General features: G+C 44.1%; 1 protein-coding gene across 7 annotated transcripts in view; it reads left to right on the top strand.

Annotated features, from left to right (window-relative positions):
• The window catches only part of VPS13B (vacuolar protein sorting 13 homolog B), a 3,181,000-nt gene that overhangs the window by 640,307 nt on the left and 2,516,587 nt on the right, over positions 1–24,106 (top strand). For all 7 annotated transcript variants that reach the window (XM_078686964.1, XM_078686965.1, XM_078686963.1 and 4 more), the window contains exon 17: positions 18,944–19,128. In XM_078686964.1, coding sequence (XP_078543090.1) covers positions 18,944–19,128 — 185 coding nt within the window. The remainder of the gene's footprint in view (positions 1–18,943; positions 19,129–24,106) is intronic.

The following is a 24,106-nucleotide window of genomic DNA, read 5'->3' as shown; positions in this document are numbered from 1 at the left end:
TTATTTATTATACTCACTTTTAGCGAAAAATATCACTAATTGCTTATAATAAAACTCCTGTACGTTTGTGAAAATTGAGTTAAATATTGCCAATTAGTTCATAAGTTGAAAGTGTATTTTTCTCCCATGGAATTGAAAGGAAATGTGCCTGGCAACTCGGCTAGAGTTCAATAGTTTCTGAGTGGTCAGGCCATATCATGTTTTAAGATAGCCGCATGAACTTAATTGACGTATAATTAACCTAAATGCAAAAAATTTACACAGTAAGTGGTTATCCTGAAAAAATGTCTTGGTTCCAGCCCTCCTGAACTTATGTTGCACGCGCATGGTTGACTCTGTTTACCCTTTCATTTAATACCTGCAATAAGCACAAAACAGGCAAATACATAGATCATCTCAGCCTTACATACAGCATGTTGGAAAAAAGGCCCTCTCTGAAGGGTCAACACCAAACTTTTTTGCCGTCCTACTTTTTTTCTGACCTTGTTTTTGTTGGCTTTAGGACTCTGAGCACTTTACCACTGCTAAGCAGTTCTAAGAGCATGTGCTGTCTCCCTAAAATGTGATAACATTATCTTATCCACAATTTGCATATTTAATTTACCTATAAGTCCCTAGTAAAGTGGTATACTAAATAAATTAAATGCTACTCGTGGGCCTGCAACACTGATTGTGCCACCCAGAAAAATAGCCCTTTAAATCTGTCTCAGTCCTGGTCTGCAGGGCCTGTGTGTACAGTTTTACTACCACTTTGACTAACCATTTAGAACCCTTTGCCAAGCCTTAAACTCCCCTTCTGTTACACATAAGTCATCCCTAACGTAGGCCGTTGTTAGCCCATAAGGCAGGGTGTTGTGCAAGTTAAAGGTAGGACATGTACTTTGAGTTTTGCTTGTCTTGGTAGTGAAAAATACCTACATTTATTTTTCACTACTCTGAGGCCTACTCCTCTCATAGGTTAACATTGAGAATTCCTTTATACACTTTTAGGCTGTAATTCTTGATTGGAAAGGAATAGCTCTGTCATGATTTATATCTTTGGAATAATAATGATGCATCGTATTTACTGGTAAAGCTGCATTTAATGTTACTATTGTAGAAATGTCACTTTTTGAAAGTGGACATTTCTCTGCTTTTACAGCTCTGGGTGCCTGCCGTATGTGTCCAATACATGTCTGGGGTGGGTGACGGCTTCACTTTGTGGATTCTCTCTAGACAGTCGCAAACAAAGGATGATTAGGTCTGTCTGAGTACCCATCTGCATTCTGATGGCTCTTCCTAAGCAGGTGGGAAAGGGGGACTTACACTCACACCGAATAGGCAGTGACCCGTCCCCACACAAAGGGCTGATTACCCCCCTACAGTTAGTCTGGAGCCAGGGCTTGGAAGAAAGGGCTTCTGTGCACTTCAATGACCCTTCTTTGAAGTAACCCCCACTTTGAAGGCACGACTGGGTATAAGTTCTGGGGCTCTGACCCCACCAACTCAGAAACTTATGTATGGACCTGTAACTGAACTCTGTCAGAAGAACTGCTGTGCTGCATTAAGGACTGACACTCTGCAGGACTGCTGATATGGAAGACCTGCTTTTCTGCTGTGCTGCCCTGCTGCCCCATGATCCTGCTGAGGAAGTGATCTCCAAGGGCGCGTTGACTTGCCTTCTGTTGCTTGAGAATCTGGGCTATCAAAGTCTCTACCCCTGCCCCTGCTTCAATGGAAGTGGACCCAGATCCTTTCACCAGAGAGATCGACGCATCTCCAGTCTGTGTGTAGAAGAAACAGCACATCAATCCTGTTCTGGGAGCAGAATTGGTGCATTGCTCTTAGAACTGCTACGTCGCATCAGGAACCATTGCTTTGGAACCAACAAATCACTGTGTGGAGAAGATAGACGTATCACCCCTCCAGCGTGGATTGACCCAGCGCATTGCTTTTGGAACTGGCGCACTCGGACCCAGCACTTCGCTCAACGGACGCGATGCATTGCTGCCACTGCGTAAAGAAAATCGACGCATCACCTCGACTGTGGGCTTGACATCGCTGCAACGCTCATCTGCACTCCGCATCTTGCTGTTGCCACCCAGGATCAAGATACTCTGTTCACCGGGCCTGCATGGCTCTTGTCCCCGGCCAGCGCTCCATCGCGGTCGGCTTGAACTGTTAACTGTGTCCCGGTCCAGCGCGACCAGATAACCCCCATTGGCGCTTATTGCTTCTAAATGGTAGAACTCTTTATATACTTAGAAAATTCATAACTCAACTTCTGCTTATTGGATTTTTGCGGTTTTGGTCTTGACTTATTTATAAAATTATTATTATTTTTTTGTGGTAATTTTTTATTATATAAAACAAAAGGAAACAACAGAACAAACAGACAATCAAGGCAATACAGCAATAATACAGTCATTAGGCCTGTGCTCAAGGAGGACGGGAGATATATGACCACAAGAGAAAAAACAAATTGGAATACAGATGAGGGGAGGGTGCCAAAGGTAGAATTGCATATGAACAGTACAATATATCACAGCTAGAAGGAATGTAGGTCAGGGCGACTGGGAAGGACTAGGAATCACAGTGAGTGGGGGTGTACAGATATCTCCACGGTAAGAGTTCCACGGGTTCCAAATCTTCCCCCATTTTGTGGGTCTGCCTCTTGCCATATACACTGTCTTCTCTCTGAACATGCACCAGTCCAGACTCTCTTTCCAAGCAGTCACTGTAGGCGGCCTCGGGGACCCCCACAACTGTTCAATATCCCTCTTCGCAACCATATTGGCAAGAGTCACCCACCGAAGCTGCGACACGTCATAATCATTTGGACCCCACACTTTCAGTAAACATTGTCGGGTTTCCGGCATCATCACAACACCCGTTACTTCATCCATCACCTCATGTATACGTTTCCAAAATCGCACCACCTCAGGGCATTCCCATATGATATGGAGATAGGTGCCAAGGAGACCACACCCACGCCTACACATGCCATCCGTGGAGTAGCCCATATGAATCAGACGGGGACCGGTGACATAGATTCTGTGGAGGATCTTGAGTTGGACCAGACGGAGGCGGGCCGGAATCGCCACCCCCCTAGGAGAGGAGATCGCGGACTGCCAGTCCTCATCATCCAGTTCAATACCATCAGCAATCCAAGCTTCACGAAGGCGATCAAGCAGACTCGATCGGTCATTAATCATTTTCTTATAGAACAATGAGATAGTACTGTCCGGCACATAACCATCTAGTATACGATCTTTGAGGGGGGAGGATTCCGGAATATCACTACCCACTGGCAATACAGAGTTTAGAGCATGGCGGACCTGGACATAACGAAATTTTTCCCTGTCACTCAGCTTATACTCGCAGATCCGAGAAGGTCTTCACCTCTCCTTTAACCCAGAGATCACGCACTTTACTAATACCGATTGTGTCCCATTTATCAAATCCCTTTGTCTTCCACAGGCCACCCAACTCCGCAGAGGCATAGAGCGGAGTTGCACCAGTTAGTTTATCACTCCAGCCCATTGCGCTATGCCATACCCGCACGGCTATAGCGGTAGGTCCCGAGAGTTGTGAACGCGAGGGTCCCGAATAAAGCGTCCTGTAGTAATCACCACCCGGGAGCAGCCACTTATCCATTGCAAATGCTGGATTCAACGCTGGGCCATACATCCCGTGGTTGATGGCAGCAAGATGGGAGGCCCAATAGTAACTACGAATATGCGGGAGCGCTATACCGCCATCGTACCAGGGAAGTGTCAATTTTGGAAGAGCGATGCGTGAACGTCCGTCCCATATTAATTGCCTCTGCAACGATTCTACTTCCAGAAAATATTTCGACGGGATGACATCAAAACTATTCTGAAGTGCGTATAGGAACCGCGGTAAGGACATCATTTTAAAAAGGGCCGCACGCCCTAGGGGAGATAACGGTAATTTACGCCAACGCGCTACATCGGACCGCAACCTTTGGAGTGGGGGGAGTAAATTGCGTTCATAGCGAACCGCCGGATCCAACGAAATAAACACACCCAAATACTTAAAGCCAGACTGCGACAACTAGATAGGACAGCCCCGCTGCAAACGAGGGACATCACCCGCGAGTACATAAATGTAGGATTTCGACCAATTAATGATAAGGCCCGAGTTTCTCCCGAAGGAGTTAAGTACGTCAAACAATACGTTGAGCGATTTCTGGGGAGATGTAAGGTACAATAAAATATCATCCGCGTATGAGGAAATGCGATCTTCAAATTCCGGCGTCCAGCGTATACCCCTCAGCGAAGGTTCCCATCGTAGCCAAGCGGCGAGTGGCTCTAACGCCAAAGCAAAGAGGAGCGGGGACAACGGACAACCCTGCCGCGTGCCCCTCCCAAGAGTAAAAGGCACAGATACACGGCCATTAACCACCACCTGTGCCAGTGGCGTTTCATACAGGAGTTTGACCCAACCAATAAAACCAACGCCGAATCCAAATTTGGCGAGTACCGCCCAGAGATAAGACCATTCGATCGTATCAAAGGCCATCGTGGCGTCCAAGGACGCCAAGATGGCCGGTTCATGCAGTGTCGGGGCTCTCGCGAGAACACCATGAAAACGTCGCAAATTTAATGCCGTGTTACGGTGCGGGATAAAACCCGATTGATCCGGATGAATCAGGTCGCCAATAACCGTAATCAGACGATTAGCAAGCAGTTTGGCGAGGATCTTAGGCTCCGCATTTAAGAGCGAAATGGGTCTATAAGACGAGCAGCGATCCCGTGGTTTACCCTCCTTATGGATCACCACAATGGTAGCAAGACGCTGATCTCTGGGGAGGGAGCCACTTTCTCGCGCAGCCAGAAACATGTCACGGAGATAGGGAGCTAGAGTATCAGGGCGTAATTTGTACAGTTCAACAGGAAGGCCATTGGGACCCAGAGCCTTGCCGGATCGAATGGAGCGTAGCGCGAGAGCCACCTCAGCCACCGAGGGCGTGGCATCCAAACAGTCCCGATCCGATTCCGACAAACATGGATGAGCTATATCTCGAAGCAGCAACTGCGAATCCTCCTCGGGCCTGTCGGACACCGAGGTATAGACCTCTCGAAAATAATCAGAAAAGCATTCAACAATTTTGACAGGGTCCGTTACACGCACACCATCACACGTCTCAATCACCGGAACCACTCGACTCGCTCTCTCCCTTCTGTCCAGCCAGGCAATCAATTTTCCTGCTTTATCACCCACATCATATAGCCGACCCTGCTGTTCCCTACTCATCGTCTTTGCCGCATCAGTAAAAGTTTTATATTCCAATTGTTTAAGGCGGAGGACATGTAATGCTTTTCGAGACACCCCTCGTTCCAATGCAGTCTCCAGGTCTGTGATTTCAGTCTCAAGCTGAACAATTGCCTCATTCTTACATTTCTTAGCACACCCCACCAAAGACAACGCCTGTCCCCTGATCACAGTCTTAAAAGCTTCCCATAACGAAACAGGTGAGGATACAGAACCAGCATTCTCAGTAAAATACAGATCAAATGATTTTAATCAATTCAGTGCGAGTCTTAGGGTCAAGAAGATACCAGGGGTTGATCGGACCCACCCTCCCTTCGGTGCCGATGCCAAGATTAAAATGAAACCAAATAGGGGAATGTTCTGATATACCCCGGGCCAAATGTCTAATCTCTCCTATCGACGGGGACAGGGCAGCCGGTATCAGGATATAATCCAATCTAGAAAGACTACCATGAGCTCCCGAATGAAAAGTAAACTGAGTATGATCCGGATGCATTAGTCTCCAACAATCTACAAGTCCCAATGTTTCCAGGAAGTCACCCAACCAGGATTGCGCAGCAGGAAGTTCTCGGGGCGGATAGCGGTCTATTCTGCCAGAAATGACGGAGTTAAAATCACCACCCAGTATCAAAACACCCTCCGGGAGACCCAGAACCATCCGCCCCAGGTCCGCAAATGTCGTAGATTGTAAGCCTGGAGGGACATACACCGACACCAACGAAATTGTTTTCCCTCCCATCGCCCAACAAGTGCAACATATCGACCCCTGGCATCAAGGATCACATCATCAACCTCGAGGGGGAGGGAAACCCTAAGCAAAATACCCACTCCTCTAGAACTAGATGTAAATCCAGAATGGGCGGCAAGACGATAACCCCGTCTATTAGGAGCGTGACAAGTATTTCCTATCAAGTGTGTCTCTTGTAGCAAAACGACATCAGGCAAAAGGCGCCGCAGCAGCTGCATAACCACCCCTCTCTTTATCCGATCACCCAACCCATTCACATTCCAGCATAATACCCTCAACCCTCTACCCCCCATCCAGATTCACAGTGAACTCCCATCGCAAAACGAGCATCACACCCATGTAAAAGATAATGAAAGTACCTTGCCTTGAAAAAGAAAAATACAAACACTCCCAAAACATGGCCCTCCCTCCCCCCAAGATTCCCATCACAACTCCCCCCCACCCTGCACCCCTGCACCGACTCAAAAGCCACCCCAATTTGCAGTGTGCCTGTCGCCCTAACAATTACTAACAAAGAAATAAGCTACACAAAGAAAACCCCAGAGGAGGAAAGGGGTCCCGCTATCCCCGCTACCTCCAAAGATACGAATGGAATGATCAAGAAAGCCAGTGAGCCCAGCTGGTTACGCTGAATAGTGTTCCGGACACAGGCACCATAGTCACTCTTGGTCCATCAGTCCCCCCTCAGCACCACCAGCATGTTCCTGGCCAGCACGGCGAGCCGGCAAAGTGTCCAACCAATCACTCGCTCCCTCAGGCCTGACAAAGAAGAATGTTCGATTGTCATATTCAACACACAGTCGGGCCGGGAATAACATAGCGTATTTTAGTTCCATGTCTCTTAGTCGCCGTTTCACCCCTTGAAATCCCATTCGTTTTGTTTCTGGACCGATTGAGAAAAGTCTGGATAAAAGTTCACAGCAGCGTTCTCGAACTGCGTAGGGCCGCTTGTCCGTGCCGCCTGCAGAATGGCGTTGCGATCTCTGAAGTTGAAGATCCGTGCAATAATCGGACGGGGGGAAAACCGGGCTTCGCCTGTCCCCCTGGCACTCTGTGCGCACGTTCGATGGCAAAGAATTTGCTCAGGCCCTTGGGTGCAAGATGATTAAGAATGAGGTCCTCCACTCGAAGATCAGTGGCGAGTGAACTGGAATCTTCCGGGACCCCAATAATACGCACGTTGTTACGCCGTGCACGGCCTTCAAAATCCTCCAAGCGACGAGCAAAAAAGTAATTAGCAGATCTAAGGTTGCGCACTTCTGTTTGCAAATCGGATACATCCGTGGTGAGGCTGGATGTCTTTAGGTCCAACGACTTCACCTTCTCGTTCGTCTTGGCCAAATCAGTTCAAATGAGGTTGACATCAATAGCCACCGTGTCCAACTTCAGAGCCAGGGCTTCATACTGTTGGCCAATAGATGACTGAATACCAGCAATGGCGCCCATCACGTCCTGTAGCGTTAATTCCGCCAATACAGCAGGATCGTTGACAGCCTCCTCCCGGGCCTTAGGCGTGCCACCAGGGGATCCTTTAGAAAATGTGTAGCGATCCATGACATTCGTCTGGGTTGAACCTCCACGGATAGTGGTCTTGACTTTCCGTTTTTCACCCTCGGGCTTGCCCGTCATGGCGAGCCGGGTGCCCCGGAGGGAGGCTTGGGATCTGGTCCAAATGGCTCCTTAATTGGGATCTGGTCCAAATGGCTCCTTAAAATTCACACACAAGATTACAGGAGGCGAAGTTGGGCCAATTGGAGTCCACAGCCAAACAGTCTCTAGTTCGAAGCTCAATGAGCTGGCATCGGAGCTCGTCCGATCAACAGACACACCGCAGATAAGAGACAGTGCGCTGGAGAAACGAAACCGAAAGTGAAGTGAGGCTGTGGTCTGATCCCCTCAAGCCGTTGTTGTTAAATTATGACCCGGGCACTGCTACAAATCAAGGTCCAGGCTGTTCCATGGAGAAGGCCACAAATTTCAAGACGGCAGAACTCGGGGACCCTGCCTTCGATTCCGACCCAAAAACCTGCTGGTACATCAGCCGGGTTATGTCTTCAGTTCAGGATATTATCCAGGATAAATGCGGGAGGCAGCTAGGGTCCCCGGGAGCCTTGTGCTCACGCGGCCATCTTGGATGGGCGCGTAGCTCCTCCTCCATTTATAAAATTATTGACTATTTTTCTAACCAGTGTGTAGTCTTTTTGTTGTGTTTACATTGTGTTTCTGTGTGTGTTGCACAAATACTTTACACACTCCCTCTTTAGATAACCCTGGCTGCTCTGTGGTAAGCTACCAGAGGGAAACCACAGGTTATCTTTTAGTGTGTATCTGACTTACCCTGACTAGGATTGTGGTTACTGCTTGGACAGGGTGCATACCTCTGCCAACTGGAAATCCAATTTCTAACATAATTGTTCCTATGAAAACTGTTTAGATGTCCATTCAGATTAATGTTGTGAGATCCTTTACTCAGGGTTTATTCCAAGCTAAAATTGTAAAGTTTTGAGAGCACTTAGAGGTGACGTTATGATTATTATAATCTTAGATTGTTAAAGGTAACTTTAGGCCAGAAGGAACTATTCCATAGCCTTGTGTTTCTGAATGTGGGTGAAATAAAGGTGGCTCTTTCCCCATCTACGATTTTACTCCCCCAGCGGGCTAATTATTTATTAGAAAATTGATCACAGCATCTTTTCTGCTCACCTCTTTGTTGCTCTAGTTCCAGCTATTTCACAGCAGTGGAATCACAAAAGATCCCTACATGTAGCCTTTATTACTTTAATTTGGCATTTGATATCACTATACAAAGTTAGTTGCTAATAGTAAAACCTTTTGATCCTATTCGTATAGGTGTGTTGAACAGCTTTCATGGTCCATGCCAGTTGTTTGGCAGAACAACATCACAGCCTAAACTGCTGCCTCTGCTGCCTCTTGACAGGATTAGTCCTGAATGCATCCAAACTTCGCTTGTGATACCTGTCTTTTAGACGCTCTGATGGAGTGTCAAAGACCCAGGAACTGTAGACTGGTAGCAATGTATTTTTAGGTCTCGTGACCTACAATGCGTGCAAGCGCATTGAGGGATCGAGAATTCAAGTGCTCGAAATCCTCGTCAAACTAAGGGCTTCTTGCACTGCGGTTTTCTTACAGTTCACGTGAATGACGTGAACAAACAAGCACGCGCATTCACGGCCGCACAGCACATCAAAGGGCTTCGCCCAGCGTGCGCTCTGCGGCTTCTCCTCCCCTAAGGCTTCTCCTCCCCTAATTAATCATGGCTGGCTGGCCGGCCGGAAGGCCGGCCCCCACACACCATCCCCCTCCGCTCTCTCCCCCACGGATTGCTATTTCTTTTTGCCCTTGTTTGCTTTGGCCTGTTTGAAATAGTTTCAGGTACGTGTCAGGCTCTTATTGCCAGGAACTTTCTTAATTCTTTAAAATCAATCACTTGTAGGCAGCCTGTCACGTTATCTCTTTCATTTCATCTGTCTGTCTTTCCAAGCAAGGGAATTGATCTCGGTCTGCTTGAGACTCCTTGTGCCCCCCGCTCCCCCACCGACGTGCCCTGCCGACCGACAGACAGACAGACAGACAGACAGACAGACACACACACACACACCCTAATTTTTTAATCAATCACTTGTAGGCAGCCTGTCATGTTATCTCTTTAATTTCATCTGTCTGTCTTTCCAAGCGAGGGAGTTGATCTCATTCTGCTCGAGACCCCTTGTGCCCCCGCCCCCTACCCCCCACCTCCTTCCCACAGCGCAGTCTCCAGTCTGACCCACCTGGGCTGCGAGGCACCCAAGGGGGCGAATGATTCAGGCTGGTGTAAGATTAACGAAGAATCAGTGAAGGATTTCGATCTCCCAGCCCAGGCTTTAGAACGGTGCCATGGAGTTCACTGACTTCTAGAGCTAGATGACTAAGTCTTAGCACCGACGTGCCCTGCCTGCAGCCACACACACACACACACACACCCACGCAAACACACACACACACACCCACGCCACCCTCCTCCGCCCAGTGATTGTTCAAAATAGTGTGCTAAAGCAGCCTCAGTTTCTCTGGAGAAAGTCCCTGTGCAGTGATAGATGTGGATTTACGCTGCCTACAGTGAGAGACCCCCAATAATAACTTGCCTGCACCCCGCCATGATACAGTTCACCATGACCTGTATGCCAGTGCTTAGTTTGTGAAAGAATACGTGTCGGGGCTCTCGTCCGGAGGCAACTGCACCTTTCACCACATATTTCCCCGGTCAGTTGCCAATGACAGTGCAAATACAGCTGCTAACCGGCTATTCCAGGCCCCCAAAGCTAGAAGAATGGCTTGGGAGGCAGGCGTTAGTCATTGTACAAGTACATTCAACAATTAAACACTTGTTGTTGTGCTCATACCTAAATTAGCCAGACAGTGCCACCTTGTGGCAGACTGTCATAAGCCATGGTGTAAGAAGGTGCTTGTGCCGACCACGGGACACCATGGGCTCAATTGACACACTGTACACCTCTAGGGATAGGTATGACAATATGACAATACCCTTTCACTACCTACACCTCTTATTCTTATAGCACCAATGGGCAAAGTCTCCCTCCTTGTCTCCTATCACCAGTGGACCACATTCTCCCTGGTTCCCTTCTGGCATCAGTGACCGAAGTCTCTCCCCTTCACTTCTACCACCAATGGACAGTAATCTCCCTGCACCCCTTCTAGCACCAAGGGACCGCAGTGCCCTTGCATCAATTCTGCCACCAATGGTCCACAGTCTCCTCGCACTGCTTCTAGCACCACAGGACCACAGTTTCACTGCATCCTTTTCGCATCAACAGACTGCAGTCCTGCTGCTTCCCTTCTAGAATGAATGTCCCCAGTCTCCCTGCATCCCTGCTATCACCTTTGGACTGCAGTCACCCTGAATCACTTCTAGCAGCACTGGACTATAGTTTACCACATCCCTTTCGGCACCAATGGACCACAGCCTCTTTGCATTCTTTCTAGCACCGCTGGACCACACTCGCAACTTGCATGCAACCCTTCTAGCAGCACTTAAGTATAGTCTGCGTTCTTTCTAGCCCCATGGAATGGAGTCTCCTCTGCCTCTTGTATCACCAGTAGACCGTAGTCCAGCTGTATCCCATCTCCAATAATGGATTGCAGTCTTCCTACATTACTTCTAACACCAATGGACTGCAGTCCCCCCTCATCCCTTTTAGCACCACTGGACTGCAGTCTCCATCCATCACCTCTAACACACTTTCCCTGACACCCTTCTAAAACCAAATTTCCATAGTCTCACTGCATCACTTCTAACACCACTGAACCACAACCTCCCTGAATCTCTTCTAGCATCATTGGGCCGCAGTCTCCCTGCATCCCTTCTAGAACCAATGGACCGCTTTCTCCATTGATGCCTTCTACAACCAACGGACTCCAGTTTCCCTTCATCACTTTTAGCACCACTGGACTGAACTCTCCCTGCATCCCTGCTAGCAGCGCTGGACCAGAGACTGAGTCTCCCAACCTAACGTTCAATAGTCTCTTTTCCATTTCCCAATGCATCCGACCCCTCCCTCCCCCTCCCCCCCAAAAGAGCTGCATAAACCTTCACTCCCCCCCCCTGGTTGCAGTGACTACTAACAGCAATGAATGGTAAGCTTCGCATGGCCTTTGAACTTCTAACCATTGCCTAAAATGTACAGACATTAGAAATATTGATTACCTAATTGTGATTATCTCCGAATCTCAATTAGGAAATCAGTATTCCTAATGTATTCTTTTTTTTTCCCCAAAAAAGATTTCTAGAAGTTTGCAAATCGACCTATCCTATGAATATTATGAGGAAGGTCGCTATTTGCAAACCATTAGGAGTCGCAGCCATCACCAGGATGGTGGCATGCTTTGTACATCGCTCTTTGTGATTACCTAATAGCCAATCGCAAACACAAAGCTACGTACATCTGGCCCACTGACTTTGACAACGCCAATAACTCTTGCATTGCCAAGTCCTGTTGACTTTGCCAATGCTTGTTTAATAGTAGGCAGTGGTCCGTTGGACCACTACCTGCGATTAAAAAATATTTGTTCGACATAATCAAAGAGGGAGGGGGCCAAGTGGACTCTTTCCATTTGCAAATGGGTTACCATCACTTTTAAAATGGTGGTAAAATACTACTGTTTTGCAACTACAGTTTTGATGCAAAATAGTAATTCATACCATACCAGTTCGGTATTTGGAGGGACGCCTAAAACATGCCCCTTCCAAATACTGAATTGCGAATGCAAGTTGCGATTTAGTCACACGTTTCCGAATTGCATTTTGCATTTTGTACATCTGAAAAAGCATTTTTCCAGTCTCAAAAGGCCCGCTTCTGCGAATTGAGCTGTTTGTGACTGGAAAAATGCTTTGTACATCTGGACCCAAGTCCACTGTACCCTGTCTTTAGTGCTTCTCGACCAAAGCTATCTGGCTATTTTCAAGCAGACCATTATGCATTCAGTGGTGCTGATTTACAACTCCTTGCATTCCATTCCAGCATCACTGGACCACAGTTCCCTGCAGACTTTTGGTGCTGATGGTTACCAGCATAACGTAGGTGCCCTATCTGCAGAGTGCACATTACCGCCTGGAGGCAGCTTGGCACTACTGGGAAATTACTGATAATTATTATTACCCAACCCTGGTATTCATTTTTTCAACACCAGAAGGATGAAACGCTGACTTGACCCGTCGAAATTAAAACCTTATAGGGTCAAAGTCAGATCCCCGCAGTGGATACATTAATGGACTGAGCTGCCAGGTCCAACGGCAGGAGGAATTCTGTCTCCTTGACTGTAATACAACTCACTGCCTGGCTTCTTTACTGGTTGAACCACAGCTCGATGACTCCCATCCAGTGATACTGAGAATCAGACCATACACGATAGACCGGAGGCCACCAAGTTTTGAGCCAGTTGGAATACCTGAGAACACCTTTACATAGACCTTGGTGCAAAAAACAAAACAAAAAAACAAACAAACCCATCTTGCACTTTTTTGTTGCTTATCTAACATTTACTAGAGTTTGAGCTATTGGCATTGTAAATAACAATGCTTTTTATTTATGTTTTAAAATCAACAAGTAAATAAAAGGCATTGTTGTTTACAATGCCAATAGCTCAAACTCTAGTAAATGCGAGACCTATTGCATTGCAAATGCTTGTTACTGGTGAAATTGCTAGAATAAGCCATTACTATAGAGTTGACTAGCCTTTCAGGGCAGAGGCAAATGCGTCTAGCAAATGTAGGTGACGTGACTAAAAACAGATGACACCCTGGGTGGGGGGGATTCATATCGTTGGACTTGTCTGCAGTCTTCAAAACTATAGATCATGCCATTGTACTGGAACATTTTAGCCATGCTGTCATCAAAGACATTTCTTGTGCCGGCAGTCTTTTCTGTCACAACAAACTCGGGCAGTGACATTTGCACAGTTTACATCTTCTGCACACCAAATTTCTTGTGAAGTGCCAGGTGGCTTACATGCCACTTTTGATTATTTGTTTTTGTATTCATCTACTTTTGTCCACGATCACAGCTTATGAACTAGATTTTCATAACTACACTGATGGCAGTGAGAAATTATTAAATACCACTCAATCATTCTGTATGTTCTTGCAAAACTCAAAATCAAGACTCCTGTTTTTGGACTTGAATTGAGATCATCCTCCGCCCTGGTCAAGCCACCTACTCCCATTGTCTCTGTAAAGACGTCAGACATTCCTGCCTGCAATTCTATCGACTGTTAAGGTGTCACAAATATGTTAGTTCCATCTCAGAACCTAGTAAACGATCTTCCCACACCCCTGACACCCCTCTTGTGAGGCACCTGTCATACCTTTGGTAGTCTACTTGGACTGTGCTAATAGAAAATGGTTATGGCTTCCAGAGTGTTTTGTAAAACCAAACAAAAAGTTACAAAGGCTCAGATTTTAAAACTGTGGAGCATGCTCATCTACCAATCTGTAGCGGAATGAAAATGTTACGGATGTGTGGAGGATTCTGTAGATCCGCCCACCTGTCAGCTGCATCAAGGTTATCGCTCTGTGTGACGTCCATTGGGCATTCCATATAAATAGACCTGAGTTACCGAGAAGAAATATAGAAATGATATCCTTGTGCTTAATTTGGTGTTCCAGTTCTAAGTACCTGTAGCGGAATGAAAATGTTACAGATGTGTGGAGGATTCTGTAGATCCGCCCACCTGTCAGCTGCATCAAGGTTATCGCTCTGTGTGACGTCCATTGGGCATTCCATATAAATAGACCTGAGTTACCGAGAAGAAATATAGAAATGATATCCTTGTGCTTAATTTGGTGTTCCAGTTCTAAGTACCTGTATATGGTATCTTTGCATAAAGCAAACAAGGCTAGTTATAAGTATCCCTCTGCAACAAACTGCAACCAAGGGGCACCAATACTGATGATCATCTCATTAATACGGCCAGTAAATACCTGGTTCTTTCTTGCATAGTCTTACAGTCACAGGATATGAAATGATGTGTGACACGTATGTATGCTCCTAGCAGTGTGTGTGATTTCTTCAGAATCACACACACTGATGTGGGAAATGCACCAGCTGTCATCAATATGTGTGAAATGTCTCACTGGAGTGTCCAGGATGATGACCACTGGATGCTTCCCAAGGCAGAGACCTCTTCCTTACAGGGCAGCACTAAGGAACTTTGGATTTTATCCCTGCAGCTACTTGCCTGTTGCCACTTGGCCTTACGTGGCTCCTAGGGCCCAGCCTCCATCGCTGCCAGCTCTCCCAGCCTTCTCCAATGCTCTAAAAGAACTACACATGCTCCAAGGATAGTGGGTGCCCGGGGGATATTTGCACCTGCGCAGGGGTTCACCCTACAACACTTTCTCTCTACCTTCCAGAGAATCCTCGCAATGGATGGATAATACCCAGGCAGCTTCCTGCCTGTCCTGAAAGCTATGGGGCAGGCCCTGCTACTGTGCCCATCATCCCATCTTCGAAACTACTGACAGCCCTGCTCAGTCATGGGTCTCACTTCTTCTCTCATCATTATGGACTTTCCTGTCCATTACATCTTGCTTACAAGGATGATCAGTGTGGCGTCTCACAGTGACTCAGCGGCGGCACACTGATCATTAAAACAGTGCAAACACAGCACTCTACATGTATTCCAGCTGCATATAGATAGATTCCAGCTGAAGAATCCATTGATAGGTGATCTATTCTCTATCACAGCAACTTTTGCTACAACAAACATTACAGATCCTATATCTGGTTTCAGACACCGGTTCATCTCTATGAGAAAGAGTATTACTGTCAGCTACAATTCATTCATCCTGAAGATGGTCTGAGAGACTCGAGCAGAACAGACCGAAACTTGGACTTTTTCTTCTATTTCCAAAATAATTTTTCTTCTTTCAGCACTATATTTTCTCATTGAGAGATTTGTTGCATTTAACTGATTTGGAATAGTTGTACAGTCATGTATTGTTAGGACTTTTTGATTTTTGCTTCTTTACATGATTTTCTGATGAATGATTTTATTCATCTATTTATTTGTACTCCATTTTGCATCAAAATATATAAAAAAATATATTTTTCCAAAGTACTAGGTTTTCCCATGTTTTCTTCATCCAATTTTTTGTCTTATGTTGTCTAATGACACTTATGTGTTTGTTCAATTTGGACTAACCCCCTGATTAATCTTTGAACTACCAAAGTGTATTGTTAAACAAAACCCCTTGTAGTCCTCTCTTACTATTCATATTACCGCCCAAGCCTCTAAGGGTATATTGGGTCCCCCCAACTACTGATTGTCTCTTCCCTCCTAGACACGGTTCACTCTTTCTCCTTAGTGATTTTACCTCTCAACTTTGGGCTTCCGCTCCGCATTCTCTCTCACTCTCTTAATCTTATTTCACATTCAGGGAGGCACCTTGGGTCATATTTTCTTTCCTTTTTCATTCAAGGCCTCCCCTTCTTATCACTTTCTCTTTTTCTATTCTTTCTCCTCCATCTGTTTTTCCTACTCCTACTTAATTTTGGCAAAACGTATACAAATATATTTCCTTTCTCACTTGCTTCCGCCGTCCTCAGTGCTTCACCCTCTATTTCTGTTTCTTCCTTGCTCTTCCCGCCCCTCCTTTCTCCTCTTCACTGCTTCGCCTGCTAACTTCTTATTGTTCTTGCACCTCTTAAGTCTTTGACTTTCTCAGTCAGCCCTTCAACTTTGGCTCACACCTGTGTTTTCTGCTTTATGTCCTTTTGTTTTCTTTTTGAGTGCCTTTGGCATTAACATCATACTCCCTTTCCTTACTTTTTGTCATCTCACGGACCTTATGTACTCATGCTTAATCCTTGGTCTAGACACTTATTCCAGAGCAGGTACAGGCTTCTCATTGTGTGTTCTCCACTCTTAATCGCTTTCTTGCCCCTTCTGATTCTTCACCTCATTCATCTCCTTCTGTTGAGGACTTCGCTATTTCCTTTCCCTCTATGATCTCTAATATTCACACTTCCTTCTCTTTCGCTTCTCCGGTCCCTTCTGACTTTGGTGAGTGTTCCTCTGACTCTTCCCCTGTTTCTGTATCCTATCCACCATGCCTTCATTCCTTCTCTATTATCTCTAAATCATACATTCTCTTGCTTCTTCACATAGCCACACCCGTGGTTTCACTATCTTATCCCCTTTTCTCTTCATTGGTCAAGCCTGTTTTCTCCTTACATGTTCCAGTCACTTTGTTTAATCTGTCCTTTTCTTAAGGAATGTTTGCTTCTTCTTTTAAGGCTGCACCCATTCTACCTCTTCTAAAGAAATTGTCATTCAACCATCACAACTTTGCATACTTCAGACCTGTTTCTTTACTCCTTTTCGTTTTCAAATTCCTCCAGCATCTTGTTCTTTCACAGCTGTTTGCTATTCGTCCTGCTTATAATCTTAACTATCCTGTTTCCACCCTGGGCATTCCACTTCAACAGCTCATCTTTGTCTCTGATTCACTTCTTCATACTCATCTCATTATGCCCTCTTAGTCCTTCTTGACTCTTTTTTGCTGCTTTCATCTCAGGTATGGTCCTTTCCTGGTTTCCCCCCTACCTATTGATCACTTTTTCTGTCTCCTGGAATGTGTCTGTGTTTTCTCTTTATCCACTACACTTCAGGGTACTGCATGGTTCTACTCTGGGACCCCTTATTTTCGCCTTGTTCAGCATTCCTCTGTACTCTATCGGTTCAGCTTCTGTCTTCGAGTCTTTAATGCTCATTGCTACCAAATCTTTTTCTTCTTTCTCTGTTCCTCTACATTCACTTCTCCTCTTATGTTTCTGATATACAGGACTAAATGGTCCCTCATTTTCTAAAACTGAATCTGAGCAATACTGAGATTCTGTTTTTCCCATTCATTTCTCTTATCCTATGCTGCCTCTAGTCTTTTATTTTTTTTAAACATCTTTTTATTGATTTTACATTATCAAGTTACATACATAGCAAAATAACAATCAGGAGGTAGCCGTCAAATATCTATCCCATTTAGTCAAGCTGTTGTGAGTACCTCTCGGGCTCAGGGCTCCAGTTCAAAATGTCCACGAATCCCATTGAGCTGGATAACTATCTAAAACGACTGGAGCATTACACCCCTCTAAAGCCGCTCCAGGCCCCCAACACTTAACCTCTCGTCTTTTATCCCTTCTAGTATCCCATGCTCTTCCTCTGCTTGCATTTTGTCTTTAATTCATCCCTCAACTTTGCCCCTCAGTTTGCTGATGTTGCAAATCTTGAAATTTTCAGTACTTCAACATCCACGTCATTATACCTTGTATTTGCTTTTCTGCTTTGAAACTACTACTTCTCACTCATGTTCTCTCGCTTCCTAAATATTGCAATTCTCTGTATTGTAGCCTGACTAAATATCTTTCTACTCATCCGCAGTGTGTATAGGAGGATTGCATTTGACTATTGCTTTCTCTTTACTTGTAACAGAATAGCTGGTTTCCTTTTTCCATTCTATTCAAATTTTGCTTACTATGTATTATTTATTCTTCATGATCCTGTTTATCCTCCCACAAGTCCCTTGCATTCTGCCTTTTCCCTCTTGGCGTCTTGATGCTCAATGGTGTTCACTCTCTTTTGAACTATTCACTGCCTTGCTTTGAAATAAACTTCCTCTAACATTGATATTGGATCTTACTTTTCCTCTTTTAAATATCAATTGAAAGGCCATTTACTGTTTACCTGTTATGCTACTTAACCATGGCTTTGGCCAGATTAGTTTGTTCTGCGTTTCACGTATTGGTATTGTTTTCTGTTCTTCGATAGTGCTTTGGATAATAAATCTATAAATAAAGAAATAATGCATTTTACTCTTCAACTTACTTTTTCAATTCCTTCAGTCCTACTAACTACACACTGCCAGCCACCGAGGCACCACTTTCTCTTCCTCCCTACTCTCACCTATCAGACCCAAACACTTGTCTTACAACTTCTATTCCGACCCCTAATGCAACTCACACTCAACACTGCATTGAAGTATAAACTATTCTCAGGTGGCTACAAGCCGGCATACCTGGCTATGTAACACACCTACAATAATTGAATGCTTGGGCCACAGACTTTTAAGATACCTATTGGTCATCAGCCAATGAAGTAAAATATTTGTGTTAAGATGTTAGGTACCCCTTTTACCCCAAAGTTGAGTCTTGTGACATGGATGTGACATCGATGATGTGCTCAGGTCCCACTAGAAATAACTTCTAAATGTGGTCACCAACATGGGAGTGCTACAAGTCACAAGGTCAGCAGTGTAACTTAACTTATTTTTTATTGTCATTAACATCATGGTGTAATTTTTAAATTTTGTCAACATTTGCAAACATTATCTTTTCTGTTTTATTTCAGGGTCAAGAGATCTCATGTTCCAGTAACTGAGTGCATATTTGAGCTTCCCAGCCTAACATTACAGTCCACTAGAGCCCAGACACTACTGCTGCAAGCAATTTGTCAGAGCTGGTCTCATAACATGAGCAATGTCGGTTCTGCTCCCATAAACGAAGCTCTACTGAATGATGTTTTTCACGTTCCAGGTAAGGGTGCCCTTATTCCCTTTGGGAAATTGACATTTAAATAGATTATAATTTTAATAGATAGGATTTAAAAATGTTAAGTTACGCGCAAATGGGAAAAGTATGCTGTCAGTTTTCAGTTTGCTCAAATTGCTGGTTTTTCAGTAAAAGCTAATGAGTGATGCAGGAAACTGGGTGATCGTATCTGGAGGCATGACCCAAGTGTCAAAACAGTGCTGTAGACGCCCAGAGTTTTGGGCAGCCCAAAACAATTCTCAATTTTCTGGCAATCTTTGAGGTTGAAGGAGACATCTGGAGAGAGACATTATGTTTAAATCTGATCTTGGTCAAAAAAGAACTGGTGATGTTAGGTTCCGAGTGCAGTCGGAGAATAGTCTGAGCAGCCATGATATTAATAGCCTGCATTGCCCCTTAATCTCGCACACTTCCAACTTTCAAGTCTTATTAGTTAACTTTATCAAAGGGCACATACAATATACTGTCTACATCATCCCTGAAATCACGGGTCCATCCTTTTTTGTCGACACATCTTGGCTCCAGGAAAGCCGTGTATCAAAAACGTGCATTGTATTTGATTAAGTATTTCCAAATAGTATACAACATTTCTGCTTTTATGCAAACATGCAGACCCCGGCACATAAGCGCCAGTTTGAACACTGATCTACTAAGCTGTTCATATCAGATTCAGTTCAGATATAACAGGTGTGAAAGATTTTAAGTTTATTGGGCTCCATAATTTGTAGGATGGATTGGTGCACTAGAGATCAAATATATGCAGCCTAATATCTATATGAGAGGTCCTATCCCTAGCCAGATTGTCATTTGCACCAGACACTGCATCATCCATACTTTTCGACAAAAGGAAACAAAGTAATAATTTGCATACATTAGCAGATTGACACATAACACATTACGTTTACAGAGTTCCATGACAAGTCTTTCCATCTTTAATTACCTATTCACCCTCTGGGCCAAAAAGTATGGATGCTGCAGTAACAGCTGTAGCTCTTACAAACAAACCACTGAAGACCAAGTATGAAGCAAGAGCAGGGCTGAATCTGTTCAATTTGAAGTTATGACTATAACACAGCTGCAAGCACAAGGGGAGATAGTTTCATTTGATGTTCAGAAAAAACGGGCCCTTGTACTGGATTAAATACTATGATAGCAAAGCTTAATTACAGAACATGACAATCTATATAGAAATCAGTTGATTTTACAAACCTTCAGCCTGAATTATCAGGCAATTCATTTTGCACCGGACCGTAAGCAACACAGCAAGCACATTTCAACTGCATTGGGGATTATGAGTGAGATATAATTTACTGTCTGCAAGTTTTCCATGACCACATATGGCCAACCACTGGTATTGCACTATCTTCCCACATAAAATTACAGGGGTAGAGAAATTAAATAACACATAAAGGAAATAATGTTAGATTAAAATACATTATTTTAAATAGTTAACAATATGAAGAAATATGATGTAACTGAAAAAACTATAAAAAAATAGTACGTATTATTTAATTATAAAATATTTTATTCCCTGTATTGACTTGATCCATATGAGTTATTATCCTCAACCAAGCATTTTTGAAGTATAGTTAATTAAAGATGGAAAAACTTGTCATGAAGATCTGTAAACTTAACGTGTTATTTGTCAGTCTGCTAATGTATGCAAATTATTACTTTGTTTCCTTTTGTCAAGGTTCGATGTCATCTGTATTTGCACTGTTGCATATTTTGGGACCAATTACCATGTCGGGCGGACTTGCGTCCGCCCAACACCATCTCGGAAACGGGACCAACAAACCTCCGGTCGGCGGTCCCAATCGCCTGATTAGGATACGACGAACACTGTTCGGTCGCATTCCGACGTTACCCTATAGAAGCATGTGTTACGGCCGTAAATCGTCTGTAGTACATGCTCCCATAGGGAAATGGGAAGTGGTGGTAATCCCTGCACCCTGTGGCAGGCACCGAAGGGTGCAAGGGAAAGGGGCCTTGCTAGGAATGACCAGCCGGTTTCAATTTCGACCAGCTGAATCAAAATCAGCCAATCGGAATTGAAACCAATTAACCTGAGGTCGTACGCCTTACGATCAACATTGTAATAGGCCCCTTTATGTTTTGTGTACATTTTTGTACTGCTAACTCTACCAGCTCATCACTTCTTTATTGTTCCTATTCTTTCTCGTTTAACATCCGGTAACTGCCCTAACCAACTGAGAGTACCGAGCACATAAGAATTATCTCAATTCATTGTGCGCTGGCCATATAGCTTTAAACAATCAAGGGTTAATGTTATAATTAAATATGTGATGGTTCTGTATTACTCGTGGTGATGGTGGGGGGAAAGGAGGAGCAAACAGTATGTTTTTCTGAGGGTAATGTCTATTTCTGTGTTGTAAAGTCCAGTAAAATTCTGTTGCAGCATACAATCCAAAAACAGTAGTGAAACAAAATAAATATAAAAGAGTCATTCCAATAGACATTTATTGTAGCATCCCCAATTAATATGCTAAATATAGGTCACTAGTTACAGCTCCTTGTTCCCTCAGAAATGTCCTGAGTACCAAATATATTCTTTGGTTTAGTTCTTGGTTCAACCTAATAGTAACACTCCTTTGTAAGCATTACATGTGAGAGAGAAACAACTTGCATACAAGTACAATAGCCTCATATTAAGTTACATTTGTTACTATTTGAAATTAGTAAAATATGTGTAAATTGTTTGTTATATGAAGGTATTGTGTTACATATGTTGTTATTTGAACTGCTGGGGGCGATTTTTTATGTAGCACATCATATGTTATTTGAACCTCTGGGGGAGGGGTGGTTATTGTCATATGAATTGTGTGTGAGCGAGCAGGTGAAGGTGCTGAGAGCATAAGTAGTAAGCATGGAATGTTCAACTGATTCATGTACTTGGAGCCTTAATCGAGGGGTTCTACTCGACTGAAGAATCAATATTTGGAGCATCAACATTGTGGACTTATCCTCATAATTTATTCCTTTCTTGCTTCCATGTAGCCAATCAAAAGGCATTGCGTTTTTTAAGTATCTACTTGAGATATTATTGAGGGCCATTATGTCTGTTTTTTACCGCCATATTGTGCAATATGTTAGCCTACATTATGGACATTTGTGGCCATGTGATTGATATCCATAATTAGACGGAGAGTTTGGGCACTGTATTGTTATGTAATTGGCAAGATTGCAGTATGGCCCTTGCATATGATACGTCTAATGCTGAAAACAGTACAGACGGTTGGTCACAGTGATTCTCACTGTAGCAATATCTCTGCCCAATGCAATATTCTATTCAATATTGTCCGTTTTGTCACACCCACACAAAATGAGAAATATTGCATCTTCTTGGCCTCACACACTACAGTATAATAAGGCTTTGGAAGGACATAGTATGTCCAATATATGGAACAGGCAATAGTACAATGTATTCTTCCATGATCCTATCAGTCTCTCCTTTTGTATCTTCTACTTCTACGTGCCCATGTAGGGAGAATTCACTGAAGTATCATCATAACCAAGGCCCTTAAAAATACCACATTTTAAGTGTTTAGATCGTTTATCATTAAATAGATTTGCGAATGGTTAGGTTCACCTTAACTTCTTAATATTTTACAGAGTTCTTTCCCCAGTCAAAGTGAAACTGACATTTTACTTTTGATTCAGTGAGGTTTAGTCAGTTGGGTTTAGCTTGATTTATTTTTTAACCAGAGACACTTTAGAATGTTCCAACTCCTACCTAGAAGTTCGTAACTGGTATTTCACATCACATGAATTATATCATCAGGAACTGTGATCAGTTTATTCTAAACCTGTGGCATTTCAAATCCGCGAAGGATTTACTTTGCCTGGTTGTCAGATCAACCCACTCCACTGCTAGGAAAATAGGTAGAGGCAATGAACATCCTTTATGGGAGTCTCTTTCTGGTGGTGACAAAGAGGTGGCTTATCTTCTTGTGATGAACTGTAACAACACCATGCATTAAATGTCTGTTGATTAATGATGAAGGCTACTTCTTGTACTATATTCATGACTAGAAGCTGGTGACCAAAGTTTTCAAGCACAACTTGAAGTTTTGATTAAGAATGGACGTAGGAAGGACCATTTTGTGGCTCATTGTGTGTCTTAAGCACTAGAATGTTTCTTGACTCGGCTATTAATAGTTTAATAATTTCTAACCTTTAGAAATTATTTAAAAATGTAGATAATGCTTTTGTTAGTGTTTTTGCATGCTTTATCAGTGATGACTGAAAGGCCATTTGGCTTACGTCTTTCTCTTTGGAGGTGCCAATTCCACTTTATCTGGTGAGGTTAAGCATCAAACAGCTTCAGTGGATCTGGTGACAGTGAAAGTACACATGTGCAACAGCTGAATAAGACTCAGCTCTTCCCAGTATCCAAAATATGGTAGTATTATTCATAATTTCTCTCACTCGTTAAAATACATCTGCTTTGCTATATGATTTATTTTATATATTTGCAAATTTGAACTCTCTTCAGCCAATATGCCAAGAGAATCCAATTTGTTTTTTAGGTCTCGGCCTGACGTAGGCAGCGCATGCGCTGGCTGTTCATATGAAGCTTTTTGGAATCGATACGATTCCAGCGTGCACGTGGGGAGACAAATATGTGCACGCAGGGATTGGATGCTTTACTGGCGGCATGATACACTGGGGATTTTTTTTCTCGCTGCCAGTAAAGCCAGTCCCCGCGTGCACATCTTCTGTCCCTCCCTTGACGGGCCGCGCTTGTTGTGTAATTGCTTTTGTTCTGCCTGACACGCTCTTTGGCAAAGCGACACGCTCAAGACGTGGGTTCACCTCAACACCTGAACTGCTGCTGTTAGCAAATCTTTAAGTGCTGCCCAAGACTGAGGGAGAAACTCGGGTAGAGATTTTTTGAGCTGCACGGCTTCCACTGGGATTTTTGGTGGTATTTAGCATTTTG

The sequence above is a fragment of the Lissotriton helveticus genome, chromosome 4_1, assembly GCF_964261635.1.
Source record: "Lissotriton helveticus chromosome 4_1, aLisHel1.1, whole genome shotgun sequence".
Lineage (NCBI taxonomy): Eukaryota > Metazoa > Chordata > Amphibia > Caudata > Salamandridae > Lissotriton > Lissotriton helveticus.
Note: the sequence above shows the minus strand (reverse complement) of the source record. Positions and strands in the feature narration are given on the sequence as shown.